Genomic DNA, 16,705 nt, shown 5'->3' on the forward strand with positions numbered 1-16,705 from the left:
CCGGAGCTGCCACTGGCCCCCCCTGCTGGCACCCAGGCCAGCCTCAATCACTTCATGCTGGCAGAGGGTGAGAGTGGCAGCTCTAGCACCGGCAGTGGGTGCAAGCGGCGGCTGCTGGCCCTGATAGTCCCTGAGAGCTTCTCCACGTCCCCCTACTTCTAAGGGGCGATCAGGGCAGCAGCCACCACTCACACCCACTGATGGTGCCGGCCCCACTCGTACCCGCTGCTGGCGCCGGCCCCAATCACTCTGTGTCATCAGCAGGTGTGAGTGAGGCCGGTGCCGTCAGCGTGTGGGAGCAGCCGTGGCAGGAGGGGGGCTGCCAGCAGACAGGGTACTGGGGGCTGTGGCGGGAGGGGCCAGGTGAGGTGCAGGTGTTGGGCCAAGACCCACCTGTGCCCACCGCAGCCTCGTGGCCCACAGTTCCTTTCAAGGTGCACAAATTCGTGCACTGGGCCCCTAGACTAATACTCTTACCCTATATAATAAAAGGCTAATATGCTAAGTGTCCAGTTGTCCGTTCAATCAAGGCATAATATGCTAATGATATGCTAAGGCCACTCAACCACTTGCCATGACGTGCACTGACCACCAGGTGGCAGACTGTCGACTAGCTGAACAGTCGCTATGACATGCACTGACCACCAGGGTCAGCTGCTCCAACCAGTAGGTTAGCTTGCTGCTGGGGTCTGGCCAATTGGGACTGAGCAAGGCAGGCCAGACATGCTCTGGAGCCCTCCCGGGGTCCCTCCCTGGCTGGCCAACCACCTGAGTCCATCCCTGGCTCCAATTGTGCACCAGTAGGGTCCCTTGGCCGGGCCTGCACCCTCTCGCAATCCAGGAACCCTCGGGGGATGTCGGAGAGCTGGTTTCGGCCCGATCCCGCAGGTCAGGCCGAGGGACCCTGCTCATGCACAAATTTGTGCACCGGGCCCTCTAGTTCCAAATATTACAAACTATTCTGAACTCTAAAAAGCACTAGACTGAGCACTGAGAAATTAAATTCTCCATCTGCTGGGTGACTTTGGATAAGTGTGTGGCCGTCTTCTGACCTCTATATCACATGAGAAAATATCAATGGCCTCTACACACATCCTCCGACAGAAATTCTGAATGTTATCTTATGTAAATCGGGACACCAATTCACTGTGATACAGAACCATCCCAGGGAATGGAGTAATAGGAAGATGCCTAGGGAAACAAAACCCACTTTACTTCATGCAGTACTATTAGAAGTCAAAATTGAAGCACAGACACCCCATTGCCCTAGACCTTCTATCCATAATACCGTATACGTATTTTTTAGGTGTCGTGAAAATAGTGACAACTACAAAAAAGAAGTTTGAGTTTTTAGAAAAAAAAAAAGTGGCTAGGTATCCTCTCATTTATTTGTTAAATGTATACAAATACTGTGATTAGACAAATATGGTCACACCACAATGTGAAGAGAGGAGGGAGTTCCCATGCCAATACATAAACTGAGGGACAGGACACACACAGTACCAGTGAAAATGAAGCTGAGGTGTGTCCCATGATATCACACAACCTCTGATTTCCAAATACCCTCCTCAAAGCAGGATCTACCAGGACAGAAGAACTTGTACCAAGCCCACTCCTAGGTACCAAATATTTTGGCAAACACACTTATTCTCTTAAATATGAGTTCTAAGAATGACATAAAAACATACTCCCATGCGGCAAAAAATTAAGAGGGGGGACAAACCCCAGAAAAAGTAATTAGGAAAACCATGCTAAGTTAACTTTGAATTCCATAATTTAAATGCCAGTATCACTTACCCTGGCATGTTTCACGTGTAGGCTTCTCAAAAACTTCTTCTTGGTCAAATCCTTTTTGAGACTCCTGTTCTTTGTATGAGCGATAGAAAACAGACCTAAAAAAACACATAGTTCTGAAGGTAACTATTTTCCTCTAATAATAGGACTAAGAATATACCAATAATTTTTACTTAATTGATAGTATTTGGGAAATAGTCTAAATCATGAAAAGAGGGTAACAGTTATTTAACTATATTAAGGGTCAAAGTTAAGTCCTAAATGCTATCACATGGGTTTTACATGTAGTACTTGACCCATAACGTGATCACAGCCGGAATTGTACGTGAGAACAGGAAGGTCCTAATGTCACTGAGTCCAACCTCCTACCCAAAATAAGAATCCTTCCATAGGACCTCGAGAGATGGTCACCCAGGGTTTGTTCCAGTAGTGCAAATGAGAAGTTTGTGATATATTAAGCTATAATTTCCACTCTCTGGTCCTACTGCTATCTCTGAAACCACACACACACACACACACACACACACACACACACACACACACATCCATCCTCTTCTAAATTCCCAGTTTTTTAAGCAATCTTCATATGCTGTGGATTTGAAATTGCTTGTTAATAAAATAACAGCATCACAGAAAAGAAGATTGAAAAGAAAACAGATAGTAATTTTAAGTTATTTATGGTCCTAAGATTATAGGCTTATTTTTACTTCTTAGATGTTCCTATATTATCTAAATGCAAACATGTGATTTGCTTACAAAAGGGGTGGGGGTGGGGTCAAAATATTAGCATCTGAAAATCCTGAGCTACAGGAAGCAGTGTCTTTAGTTGTTCATGACCATCAACCAGGCCTTCTGCTTTCTGGAGTAAGGCACTGATTTTACCACACAAACCTCTACACAGGCATCCGCACAACAGCATGTGCCTGCCAGACTGCCACTAAGCTTCATGAATTGAGGCAAAAGATTAGCTATCTTAACAGAAATATTTATCTGCCGTCAGATCAAAATTTCTTCCAGCCTGACCTTCAAAATCACCAAAAAGTTTGAACATATAAAAGTCAAACCTATTTTTAGAGAAGTTTTTTAATTAAAATATTAGTATTTCCACTGTATCTGTGTTTGACGACTTTTGTAGATAGCTGACCTGAAAAAGCCTCGGTCTACCGCTGAACGATTCATGATAACAGAGTCTTCTTGATTATATCCAGTGTATGATGCGATGGCCACAATTGAGTTGATACCTGTGGTGCATTAAAGAGCAAACATTAAAGCATCGTCTGGGAAACAAAGAAAAATTGCATCAATTTTATTTCACCATATTTGCCACAGATGTTTTCACCATGGTACAGTGGGGCCTTGACTTCCGAGTTTAATTCGTTCCGTGACGGAGCTCATAACTCAAATTACTCGTATGTCAAATCACTGTGACATTCGCTGCGCCAACTAGTGGTGGGGTATCTAAAGCTGGCTCGTAACCTGAATTTTTTTGAGCTTGCAACTCAAAGCAAAAAATCGGCTGAGAGACAGCTCGTATCTCAAATAAACTCGTTAGTTGGGACACTCGTAAGTCAAGGCCCCACTGTAATTGTCAAAGTTCACTCCTCATGGAATAGCAAACTGTGAGCAACCACTCTGATGGCTTAACATTTAATACAAGCAAATCCTAAGAGCATTCATTCCCAATGTATCCTTTCTGATAATTAGTGATTATACATACAAGTTACCTCAGATTTATAAAGTATCTCCCCAAATCAAGTTACATGATTCTCACAGTAACCCTGTACCATAAAGAAGGTCTTGTTGTTATTCTCATTATCAGAAAGTACTAATTAAGTAATTTATGGGTGATCCAAGTTATAAAGCAATAAGCTGATTTCTGGTTTTCGGTCTAACCTGGTACTACCTCTTTCCAGTGTTACACTGCTCCTAGATCCTCTCCTTGTACCACCAAAAAAATGGTATTGGATCTTAGCCACCACAATCTTACTCTTAGTTGCTTTTGCCAAAACTACTTTTGATGAGACTGTAAAAAACAAGTATTCAAGAAGGAAAAAAGTTGAAAACACACTAGATTACAATATAAGGAATGATTATTCAATGTGAGTGGGGTTTCAATGAACATAATCCACATATTTGTGAATCATCAGATTTTCCAAAAATGAAAATACACTCTAAAGCTATAGTGAACATAATATCGTGACTTAAACATTTCAAATATGGAATAGAAACTATGACCACAGAATATAAAAAACCCAAAATCTGGATGACTGGATGTTCTGCTTATCTGAATTCTGAATAATAAATCTTTTATATTTGCTTCCTTAAAGCTAAATTCAATTTTCAAACAACCCACCCTTCATAGAATGACATACCATTCATTTACTCCTTTATGTGTACAGCAGGAATGTTAAGTTTAAACAAGTGGAATGCAGGTGAGGGGTGGCAGTGCTGCTGGTCTGGGTCTGGGACTTTAGACACTCCTCCAAGTCTCTACTTCCCAACCCAAACTAGAAACGGATTTGGAGAAAGAGATGTATGCCAAGGGCACGTCCTCCTCCCTGGAAACTACATTTGCTCCTCAAGAGCTCTGGCTGCTATGCCATAGAAAGCTTTCCACCGGCTGTTTTACACACTGGCCCGAGGTAGCTGATTCCAGTTTGTTTTTAACCTGAATTCCTTCATAACATTTTAAAAAGTAGATTCACACAAAAGCTGATTTCTTGAAAGATCAGATCTGATCAGATCACTGGGTCTGCACATACACAGCACAACCACAGCTGAAACTTAATAGGGCTAAACCCAATAGAAAGGCAAACCTCTCTCCACTCACCTATTACTCACCGATCTGGCCTAACCTGTTACAAATTTGAGATTGCAAACCCATTTAACAGATAACACTAAATACTTGTGCTAAACATAATCTTGTCTGCTCTCCAAGGAAAAAGGATCATAGAAACAAGAGCACATTTGTTATTCTGAGCGCCTCAATAGCTTGGTGTATTTACACTGGGAGCAGAAAAATATAGACTCCTCTGCTGAAGGAGGAAGGAGGCACTGAAATTCTCCAATGGAAGGGTAGTGTCAGGGAAGCTGAGCCTTTCCTGGGAAAGGCCAGAGATAAAGCTCCCAGTAGCAGGCAGTCAAGAAGAGATCAGAAAAGTCAAATAGTCACTTCTCAGGTATGCAATAAAAACTCCTCTTGAAATCTAAGTTATTTCCTCCTCTAAGAACTATTTAGTAACATCCACGTTAGTCATCATCCTTTTGTATGCATTCTTTGGGAGAACTAGAATAATTTTAAGTTTCACACCGTCAAGCAGCATGATGTAGGATTCTGGAGGCGAGGGTTCCTGAAAAGAACTGAGACTTTTCAGGAATCTCGGGGTCTGGGTAGAAATGACGTGATCCTACGAGACACGTGACACCTATGAAACATGGCGTGAGAAGACTTCCCCAGCAAGTCCCCACGTTACCATGGAGCAATGCTATGGCCACTCTTCTCCAGGTGTGCAGCCTGTGGTGCTCCCTGTCTTGGCCCTTGGGAGGCTTTTCTGCCTCTTGTGTGACAATCCCTGGGTTGCCTGCACAGGCTACATCTACTACAGGCCAGGAGGCAACATCCTCCACCCTACAACCTTTATCCACGGTATTTAGGCAGGTATGAGATCAGCTAAATTTAGCTAAAAAACAGTGAGCTTCTGAATTATGTATCAAATAATTTTTCTTCACTCAAAAGTCCAAAATCAAGAAGCAATGTAGTGAAGAGGAAAGAGCATAAGAAAGGGAGATGGCAGGGGTGGGGGTTTCAAGTCAAGGCCACATCTGGTCAAAAATGAAAAAAATAAGCCAGAGTTTAAATTCTGGATTTATATATTTAAGTGATGTAATTTTAGGCAAATAACCTTTTTGATACTGTCTCCACATTTGTAAAACAGAGATGACATAACCACTACTATTACCGATCAACTAACATTTATTGCTCCCTCACTGCTAGGCACTAAGCTACGACTTTCAAGTGGATTTAACCATTAAATCATCCCCAAAGCTTTATAATGTAGGTACTATTATCATTTTCATTTTGGAGGTGAAGAAACACCACAAAGCTTTTATGATGCTTAGAAATAACATGTGTAAAAGCACCCTGGATGGTGTTTCACACAAACTGAATGCTCAATAAATATTAATAACTTTGTTAAAAATATCTGTCAGCTCAAAGACTATATACATTTGAAATCTGGGATTGCAACCCACCTGCCAACCAAGTTCAAACACTTCCTGCCACTTTGTTCTCACCCACTTCAAACCTTAGCACTGAATCCCGACCCACTTTAAGTCAAGGTGAACTTTTGTCACAAGGATCTCTGCTCCCAGAAGGTATATTAGTAAATCAGAATAACAGTACTCTACAGGAATAGGAATAATACTAATCAAAAAGACATTCCTGCCCTAGCCGGTTTGGCTCAGTAGATAGAGCATCGGCCTGTGGATTCGATCCCCAGTAGGGGGCATGCAGGTGACAACCAATCAATGATTCTTTGTTGATGTTTCTATCTCTCTCTCCCTCTGAAATCAATAAAAATATGTATTTTTTTAAAAAGACATTCCTTATGATAAACAGATTAGCCTATTCCCATTGGTCAAGGCTCAGAATTTAGAAACTGCCAGCTGGTGTGTTTGGCAAGGGCCAGATCCAATAATTCAGCCAGGATGGTCAGGAGATTGGATCCATCAGTACATTGAGCACAAAAGTAAATACACTGAGGACAACAGGAGCCAGGCTTTTCACTGTCGGAGAATGCAGTCTAAAATAAACACAATGGTGTTGGATTGAGATGGGAGATACTAGTGTGAACTCACGACTCTTTGATATATCCTCCTATCTAATAATAGACAAACATGGTAATTAACCGTAACTTTGCTACCCTTCCCATTGGCTAATCAGGGTGATATGCAAATTAACTGCCAACGAAGATGGCATTTAATTTGCATACTTGCAATGATGGGAGGAAAAAGGGGAAGGATGGAAGACAGTGATCAGAAACCCAGGTGCAAGGAAGAGCCAGGGAGCAGGGCAAAGGTCAGCCCTGGAGGCCACCTTTGCCCTGCCACCAGCAGGTGATCGGAGAAGCCTGGGGGGTGGGGCAGGGAAGCAGACACAGACAGCAACAGAGACTGCAGAAGCCGGGTACAGGGGCGATCACAGAAGCCAGGTGCGTGGGCAGGGAAGCAGCCTCCGCCAGCGCCCCGGCCGCAGCTTCCCTGCCCCGCACCCGGCTTCTGCGATTGGTGATGCCTATTTTTGCATGACACTTAACTGACTACCCTCCCTGGAAGCACAGAAGAAGAAGAAGAAGAAGAAGAAGCCCCCAGAAGAAGAAGCCGCCCACCTTTGGTCCAAGCGCCAGCGCCTGGGGCTGGCTGCAGCCCAGGAGATGGACAAGCTACCGGCCAGAGGTCCCAGGCTGCAGCCACCAGAGAAGCTACCAGCCCTGTGGTCCACGCGCCAGTGCCTGTGACCAGGGAAACAGGTTCCCTCTTCTCCTACTGTAGTCATTACTTCAATATTCCCCTTCTGAATTTCTCTCCTGTGCTGCAACCCGACTCCACTTTTCATCGGAAGGATACGGAACAGAGAGAGCAGTGTTAAAAGCTTACATTTTTAAGCCGGTAAGGTTGGTACTTAAACATATAAATGGAAAACTAGAGTCCTTAAGGTAACAAAGGCTACAAAGGACAGGGACAGCGCATGACCTATTATATCCAGCAATCCATACGGGGACTGAAAACTTTGCAATGATGACAGTTACAGGGACAATTCTTCCATCTTTGAAAATATCTACATCAAATCTGTTTAAGGAGGAACCAAGATGGCAGCATAGGTAAACACCGGAGACTGCTGCCTCGCACAACCACTTCAAAAATACAACTAAAAGATGGAACGGACATCACCCAGAACCACAGGAAGGCTGTCTGAGGGGAAATTGTACAACTATTAGGAAAGAAAAAAGCATACCGAGACTCAGAGGAGGCGCAGTGCGGAAGTCAAATACTAAGGTGCGGAGGTGCGCGCGGAGGGGGCTAGCGGCTGAGGAAGCGGTTGTCTGTTTCAATCGGGAGGGAGTCTCAGGCTCTGAGTTCCAGATCCGGGCGAGTCTCTAGGGACCCAGACTCAAATGGGAGAAGCGGGACTGCCTGGCATTGGTCGGAACTCGAGGGCAGCTTTCTCTCCGAGGTTTGCAGCAGTTGCTGGGACTCTGAGAGGCAGAGCCTCTGGGGACAGGACTGAGAGCAGCCATAACTGCTCGCTCCGCCTGCCCTGCTGATCCCCTGGGACCCGCCCCACCCAAGCCCTGCACAGAGGCATTTGCCGGATAGCCTCAGGCAAAGGCTAGATTAGCACCTCCCTAGAGGACAGAAGTTCTCCCGCTGCAGACACAGCTGATTCTCACAGCCACTTGGCCTGGAGGTCAAATCCCCCCCAGTATTACCTACAACAATCAAGGCTTAACTACAACAAGACTGCGCACAAAGACCACTAGGGGGTGCACCAAGAAAGCATAAAAAAGTGCGGAGACAAAGAAACAGGACACAAATGTCAGAAATGGAGGATATAGAGCTCAAAACCACACTTTTAAGGTTTTCAAAAATTTTCTAGAAACTGCCGATAAACTTAAAGAGATCTACAAGAAATCTAATGAGATCCTCGATGTTGTGATGACCAACTAGAAATTAAGCATACACTGAATGAAATAAAGAATATTATACAGACTCCCAACAGCAGACCAGAGGAGTGCAAGAATCAATCAAGTCAAAGATTTGAAATGCGAAGAAGCAAAAAACACCCATCTGGAAAAGCAAAATGAAAAAAGAATCCGAAAATACAAAGATAATGTAAGGAGTCTCTGGGACAGCTTCAAGCGTACCAACATCAGAATTATAGGGGTGCCAGAAGATGAGAGAGAGCAAGATATTGAAAACCTATTTGAAGAAATAATGACAGAAAACTTCCCCCACCTGGTGAAAGAAATACAAGTCCAGGAAGCCCAAAGAACCCCAAACAAAAGGAATCCAAAGAGGACCACACCAAGACACATCATAATTAAAATGCCAAGAGCAAAAGACAAAGAGAGAATCTTAAAAGCAGCAAGAGAAAGAAAGTCAGTTACCTACATGGGAATACCCATACGACTGTCAGCGGATTTCTCAACAGAAACTTTGCAGGCCAGAAGGAAGTGGCAAGAAATATTCAAAGTGATGAATACCAAGAACCTAAAACCAAGATTACTGTATCCAGCCCTAGCCGGTTTGGCTCAATGGATAGAGCGTCGGCCTGCAGACTCAAGGGTCCCAGGTTCGATTCCGGTCAAGGGCATGTACCTTGGTTGCGGGCACATACCCAGTAGGGAGTGTGCAGGAGGCAGCTGGTCGATGTTTCTCTCTCATCGATGTTTCTAACTCTCTATCCCTCTCCCATCCTCTCTGTAAGAAATCAATAAAATATATATTTTTTTAAAAAAAAAATTACTTTATCCAGCAAAGCTATCATTCAGAATTGAAGGTCAGATAAAGAGCTTCACAGATAAGGAAAAGCTAAAGTAGTTCATCACCACCAAACCAGTATTATATGAAATGCTGAAAGGTATCCTTTAAGAAGAGGAAGAAGAAGAAAAAGGTAAAGATACAAATTATGAACAACAAATATGCATCTATCAACAAGTGAATCTAAGAATCAAGTGAATAAATAATCTGATGAACAGAATGAACTGGTGATTATAATAGAATCAGGGACATAGAAAGAGAATGGACTGACTATTCTTGGGGGGGGAAAGGGTGTGGGAGATTTGGGAAGAGACTGCACAAAAATCGTGCACCTATGGATGAGGACAGTGGGTGGGGAGTGAGGGCAGAGGGTGGGGTGGGAACTGGGAGGAGGGGAGTTATGAGGGGAAAAAAGAGGAACAAATGTAATAATCTGAACAATTAAGATTTAATTTAAAAAAAAATCTGTTTAAATAGATTTTCATCTGCATAATATAACACATTCTGACAAGACCACAACCACCACCAATGTGGTCAGTGTTGTGCCAATACTGGGCTACTAGTATATAATAAAAGGGTGACATGCAAATCAACCAAACTGCAGAACAATCAGTCGCTATGACACACACTGACCACCAGGGGGCAGATGCTCAATGCAGGAGCTGCTCCCTGGTGGTCAGTGCGCTCCCATAGGGGGAGCGCCACTTAGCCAGAAGCCGGGCTCACAGCTGGCAAGTGCAGCAGTGGTGGTGGGAGCCTCTCCTGCCTCTGCGGCAGCATTCAAGATGTCCGACCAACAGCTCCCAGAAAGAAAATGGCGCAGGCTGGGCTAAGGGACCCCCCCGCCCCACCCCTCTCTGCCTGCCCCCAGTGCACAAATGTTGTGCCCCAGGCCTCTAGTAAAGTTAAAAAATGAGAGAAGGCCGAAACCGGTTTGGCTCGGTGGATAGAGCGTCGGCCTGCGGACTGAAAGGTCCCAGGTTCAATTCCAGTCAAGGGCATGTACCTGGGTTGCGGGCATATCCCCAGTGGGAGATGTGCAGGAGGCAGCTGATCGATGTTTCTCTCTCATCGATGTTTCTAACTCTCTATCTCTCTCCCTTCCTCTCTGTAAAAAATCAATAAAATATATTAAAAAAAAAAAATGAGAGAAGGGTTGATCAGGGGGTTGGGGAGCTCCCCCCTGTCACGCACAGAGCAGGGCCCATCAGGGGGTTGGGGAGCTCCCCCCTGTCACGCACAGAGCAGGGCTGATAGGGAGGTTGTGGCCCCGCCCCCTGTCACACACAGAGCCGCAGGGTGATCAGGGGTTTGGGCGCTGCCCCGTCACGCTGATCCCGGTGCTGGGAGGCTTCGCGGCTCTGCTGATACTGGTGCTGGGAGGCATATTACCCTTTTACTATATAGGATAGAGGCCTGGTGCATGGGTGGGGCTGGCTGGTTTGTCCTGAAGGGTGTCCTGGACCAGGGTGGGGGTCCCCACTGGGGTGCCTGGCCAGCCTGGGTGAGGGGATGATGGCTGTTTGCAGCTGGTCACACACCCTTCAGGGTGGGGGTCCCCACTGGGGTGCCTGGCCAGTCTGGGTGAGGGGCTGAGGGCTGTTTTCAGGCTCGCAGGTGACTGAAGCTCCCAACTGCTCCTTTTTTTCTTTTTTGTTTTTATTCTGGGCCAGCTTTAGCTCTGGCTCCAGCTCTGAGGCCTCTGCTGGGTTTTATAATCGAGACACTGTATCAACTCCAGCTCTGAGATCCCGGCTCACTGAAAGCTGGTTTCTGTGGTTTTGTTTATCTTCTATATTTGTTACAATGTTTCAGACTGCAGGCTCAGAGGCCTGCAGCGCAGGCGGGGAACGTTGGAGTTCCCCGTCAGTGAAGCAAGCAAGCCTCATGTTAGTTTCAAGCTGCCTGGCTGCCGGCCGCCATCTTGGCTGGCAGTTAATTTGCATCTCTCGCTGATTAGCCAATGGGAAGGGTAGCGGTCGTACGCCAATTACCATGTTTCTCTTTTATTAGATAGGAAGGAAGTTACCCCCAAAGACAAAATTCTTTTCATAATACTAACAAGACTATTGTGCCAAAGAACTATGCTGTCTCCTTTGATGTTCAACACTCTCATAGGCCTAAGCTTCTCTGCACCCTTTTGCCTGTTGTCCAGTCTCCTTGAGCATCTCCTCTGGCAAACTCCTGATTCTCCTCTTTATCAGCTACATCTCAAAGCCTCTCTCCCGATTTCCTTTCCTGGTGCCTAACGTTCTGTCTGTCTCTGGCTGTATTCTAACTCTGAATTTAACCTCAGCAATTTCATAGTAATCTATAGTTACCATTAATAGATCAAAAACTTAACAGCTCTAGATTTGACTTTCTTTAAAACCATATTTGCAACTCACTACTGGAAGATCATTTCTTAGACACTCAGGTAGCAACTCAAAATCAACATATCAAAAACTGAATTTATATTACCTCTACAACTTCTTCCTTCTTCTATTGTGCTCCAATTTTATTAATAGTACCTCTCTCTCCTCGCTCACCCAAGCCAGGAACCACCTCTTCATTGTTCCACATCCAATCAGTCAACAAGTCCTATCAAGTGTATTCTAACATGTATCACCCCTTAGTCTTTTTCATTTCTTTAGGACCTTACCATTTCTCACTTAGACTGAGGCAAAAACCTCTAAATTACCTCTGTGCTAATACTGTATCTGACTCTGATCTACTCTCAGACGAGTGCCACATGATAGTCCTAATATAAAATTCTAATTGTATTACTTCCTTGCTCAAAAAGGTCTTCATTCTCCAAATGAAATTCAACCTGCTCTCCTGCACACTGTGAGACCAAGCTTTACTCACATGCACTTACACTTCAGTCATATTAAAAGGACACGACTATTGACTGTCCCCAGATCTCATGTGTTCCTGGATCTAGGCCCTGCTGAAACCTTCTCTCCAATTCAAATATCCTTTCATCAACTTTAATCTAAAATGCTACCGTCCCCATGAAATTGGCTCTAGACCAGGGGTGGGCAAACTTTTTGACTCGAGGGCCACAATGGGTTCTTAAACTGGAACGGAGGGCTGGAACAAAAGCATGGATGGAGTGTTTGTGTGAACTAATATAAATTCAAAGTAAACATCATTACATAAAAGGGTACGGTCTTTTTCTTTTTAGTTTTATTCATTTCAAACGGGCTGGATCCGGCCCGGAGGCCATAGTTTGCCCACGGCTACTCTAGACTTTCAACAAGAATACACCATTTGCTTCCTCTGTGCTATCAAAGGACCCTATACTTCCGTCGTAACACTTCTCATATGTTTACATTTTTATTTAATTGTGTTCATGTTTCCCACCACATTATAAATTCTATGAAAAAGAGACTGTGTCATATGTATTTTATCAACCTTCCCAAGCACCTTAAGCATGACAGGAACTTAAAAAATGTAGAACAAAACCAAACATACCTGCTGGCAGCTCTCTAAATCGCAGATATTCCATAGACCGTGTAGTCACAAGCGGTTTTTGAGGATAATAGAGAACATGGGCCAATGTATCCATACGGACGTGAAAGTTGGTGATATAAACTCCCATGGCCTGCTTACCCATAGCAGACTGGTATGTGTTTCTAGGAGACTAAAGGTAGAAATGACAACAGAATCAATAAAAATGTAATTACTCCTAAAGGAATAGACTACAGGTTATGACATAAATCAGAAGGATTGGTAAAGTTTCGGGGGGGGGGGGGTCTGAAAGATAAGTGATGACCCTTTGGGATAGTTAATTATGGCTTCTAACAGTGAAACACAAGAATAAGCATATTAAGTGCTGATTCTATAGGAGTTCACAGCCTCTCATTAAAAGGCTTTTCTTTAAAAACTACACTAATCTCAAACTTTTATTCGACTTCCCCCAATTCCTCACAAATAAGAAGTTAAAAATGGCTACCAACCTGGTTATGATCAGGAAATGGAATAATAGATGCACAGACACCAAGAATCATTGATGGGTGAATCTCACAGTGTGTATATGTGGAACAATAAGCTACTTCTTTCTCTTGTAAATCATCTGGAGTCATTGCCAGCATCACTGTTTCTTCTTCTAGAGTATCAATATATTCCACTACCCCACTGGCCACAAGATCCTGCCAACTAAAAAAGAATTCTCTTAATTTTCTTAATTCCTGAACTCTTTTAACTAACTAGGCATTCTACCTAATAATGAGTATTCCAAAAGCATAGAACAGACTGTGGTTTCATATTTTAAGTTTGTTGTGCTTTGTTCTAAAGAAATTATTTGTGGGGGTTAGGGATTTAGTATATAAATACATTGATTAAGGTCCAGAGGAATATACACCCAATTGTTAACAAGTACAGGAGAGTATCAAGTGGGGCTTTTATTGCAAATAGTTTGGATTTTTTTATAATAAACATATATCACTCGCCCAGCTGGCTTGGCTCAGTGGTTGAGCGTCCGTCTATGAACCAGGAGGTCAGGATTCAATTCCTAGTCAGGGCACATGCCCGCGTTTCAGACTCAGTCCCCAGTGTGGGGCACGCAGGAGGCAGCCAATCAATGATTCACTCTCATCATTGATGTTTCTTTATCTCTCTCCCTCTCCCTTCCTCTCTGAAAAAAAAAAATATATATTTTTTTTTATTATTAAATAAAAGGCGAGTGATATATTTTTATTATTAAATATCACTGCTAATGAATAGTTTCTTTTTGGGTCAATGAAAATATTCTGGAATTAGATAGTGGTGATGGTTGCACAATCTTGTGAATATACTAAAAACCACTGAACTATATACTTGAAAATCATTAATTTTATGGTATGTGAATTATATCTCAACTTTTTTCTCACTGAATGTACTTACCTGTAGTTGTTATATTCTCTCTCTTTCAATTGATCAATATGTCTCTTCTTCAACAGAAGCTTTTGTTTTTCCACAATCAGAAGTGGTCTACAAATACGACCTGCATCTGTATAGATCCGAATCTCCCTCTCTCGAATATCTCTGATCATAGAAACCTAGATGTAAAAAAACAAAAATCGCACGGACTATTATTTTCTCTATTAAGCCTTAGCTAAAAATGCAATAAAACCCCTAATGAATTCCTGGAGTACCCATTGTCCAAAAAATGGACAAATCTTAATAGATTACCACTGTTTAATACATTTAAAGAATAGGTATAACATAAAAGTTTAAAAAGGATAAATATCTAACCTTGGTAATTATAGACCTGAACAACATCTGGTAATAATGTCATGCAAGATAAAGTAAAATAAAAAACTGTTTCAGGTATCAAAAACACTAGTAAACAACAAGTTTTAATTTTGCCTCTTTGATAATCACATATACTTCACTCTGTAGCCTTCCAATAATCAGCCTCATATCACTTTGCCTTGACAATACTTTACCAGGAATAAGCTTGACTCCTCCCAGTCACCTATTAGACAAATGGCTTACAGTCTAGCCGTCCAATGCAGTAGTCAATTGCGAGCCACATGTCACTACTGAGGCCCTGAAAAGTGACCAGTGGGGAATGAGATATGCTGTAAGAATAAACCACACACTGGATTTCAAAGGCAGTACCAGAAAAAAAATGTAAAAACTTCCATTAATAATGTTCATTTTGAATATATGTTGAAATTTTAATGTTTTAGATGTATCGGGTCAAATAATATACTATTTAAATTATTTTACCTTTTCACTTTTATAATATGGCAACTAAAAACATTTTAAATGAATATGTAGCTCACATTATATTTCTACTGGATAGTGCTAAAAATATATTCCTAGACAATATCAAAAATTTTTAATAAAGAACATAATAATTATTAAAAGCACTGCAGAACTTGAAGTACACATACATATATTAAAAAATAAGTCAAAAGATTTAAGTGAATTGCCTAAATCTAATATATAATCTTGTAAGTCAACTATGAAATAAATTGCCAATGAATTTAAAAATAGAAAAATAGATTGCTATTTACTCCACAAAAGTACTTTTAAAAAGTGAAATCACATCTGGGTACTTTTATTAAAGAAAAGATTGGGTCTATTTAAGAAAGAAAAAGATCTAGATTACTCAGTTTAAAAACAATAGTAAAAATAATATAAGCTTTATCAAAAACATCAAGTTTCTCAAAGCCAGAGTCAAAGCCAATACAGAGAAAATGTTCCAAGCTCTTAGCCCACTTCTGTCCTTAGAAAACAATCTGAGGAGAAACATTGTGTCTATGAGCAAAACATCATGTTTTGGGCATTCTCAAGTCCCAGAAAAAACCTTGCTTTCAATGCACTGCCTTGAATCCTTAGAGAATTCCTAGACTATAGCTCTATTAGCTTACCAGGAGGACATAAATTGAGCGTGTCCTCCCAAAGGCCAAGCAGTAGCTTACATTCCAAAGGAAACAGGTGTTCTTTAGTAGTATACAGAGGACTACTGACAGGAAAGCCCAACAAGCCCAATAGATGATTCAAGTTACAAAGGGGTAAAATGAGAACTTCTGGTTATCAGAAAATATGAAGGAAAAGAAAAAGTACCAGACAACTTCTAAAGTGCCTACTCCAAGGACACAGGTCCATTTATAATGTTCAACAAACTTTCAAGATCTACTATATGCCCTAGCTAGTTTGGCTCAGTGGATAGAGTGTCAGCCTGCAGACTGAAGGGTCCCGGGTTTGATTCCAGTCAAGGGCACGTGCCTGGGTTTCGGGCTCGATCCCCAGTCGGGTGTGGGAGGCAACCAATCAATGATTCTCTCTCACCATTGATATTTCTATCTCTCTCTCCCTTAATCTCTGAAATAAAAATTTAAAAAAAAGATCTACTATATGTCAGACCCCATGCTCAGAGTGGAAAATAACAGTCACAGTAAGACATGTTTCCTGTCTCTGAGGAGTTAATAGTGTAGTGAGTGAGTCAGACATCTTAATGTTGGGGTCAGGAAACAGCCTACAGGCCAAATCTGCCCTCACCTGCCATCTGTTTTTGTAAATAAAGTTTTATTCGTTCCCATTTTAGCTGTGGCTGCTTTTCACTACAACAGCGGGGCTGAACATACAACAGACACTGTATGGTAAACAAAGCCTGAAATATTTAATATCTGGCCCTTTATAGAAAAGGTCTGTCTTGATCTAAGTCAAACTGGGAGGTCAGGTAAGGTATCCTGAAAGAGATGAGTGTCAATATATGATTTGCAGAATAAGTGAGATTTACCTGAAAAAATAATAAGCAACCCTCCTCCCTTCAGCCTGTTTTTGAGGAGCCATTGGGAGAAAGGGAGCAGAAATACTCTAGGTTGAAGGAATGGGCCCACTGAAAGTAAAAAGGCCTAAAACTGCATGAAGAATTTAATTTTACCTCAGAGAATAC

The 16,705-nt window shown here is 42.4% G+C and overlaps 1 protein-coding gene across 1 annotated transcript in view; it reads right to left on the minus strand.

Annotated features, from left to right (window-relative positions):
• The window catches only part of POLR2B (RNA polymerase II subunit B), a 58,853-nt gene that overhangs the window by 9,151 nt on the left and 32,997 nt on the right, over positions 1-16,705 (minus strand). The window contains exons 14-18 of the mRNA XM_059670256.1: positions 14,200-14,354; positions 13,275-13,473; positions 12,790-12,958; positions 2,939-3,035; positions 1,798-1,892 (exon numbers count right to left, since the gene is read on the minus strand). Coding sequence (XP_059526239.1) covers positions 1,798-1,892; positions 2,939-3,035; positions 12,790-12,958; positions 13,275-13,473; positions 14,200-14,354 — 715 coding nt within the window. The remainder of the gene's footprint in view (positions 1-1,797; positions 1,893-2,938; positions 3,036-12,789; positions 12,959-13,274; positions 13,474-14,199; positions 14,355-16,705) is intronic.

This window comes from Myotis daubentonii, chromosome 1, assembly GCF_963259705.1.
Source record: "Myotis daubentonii chromosome 1, mMyoDau2.1, whole genome shotgun sequence".
NCBI lineage: Eukaryota > Metazoa > Chordata > Mammalia > Chiroptera > Vespertilionidae > Myotis > Myotis daubentonii.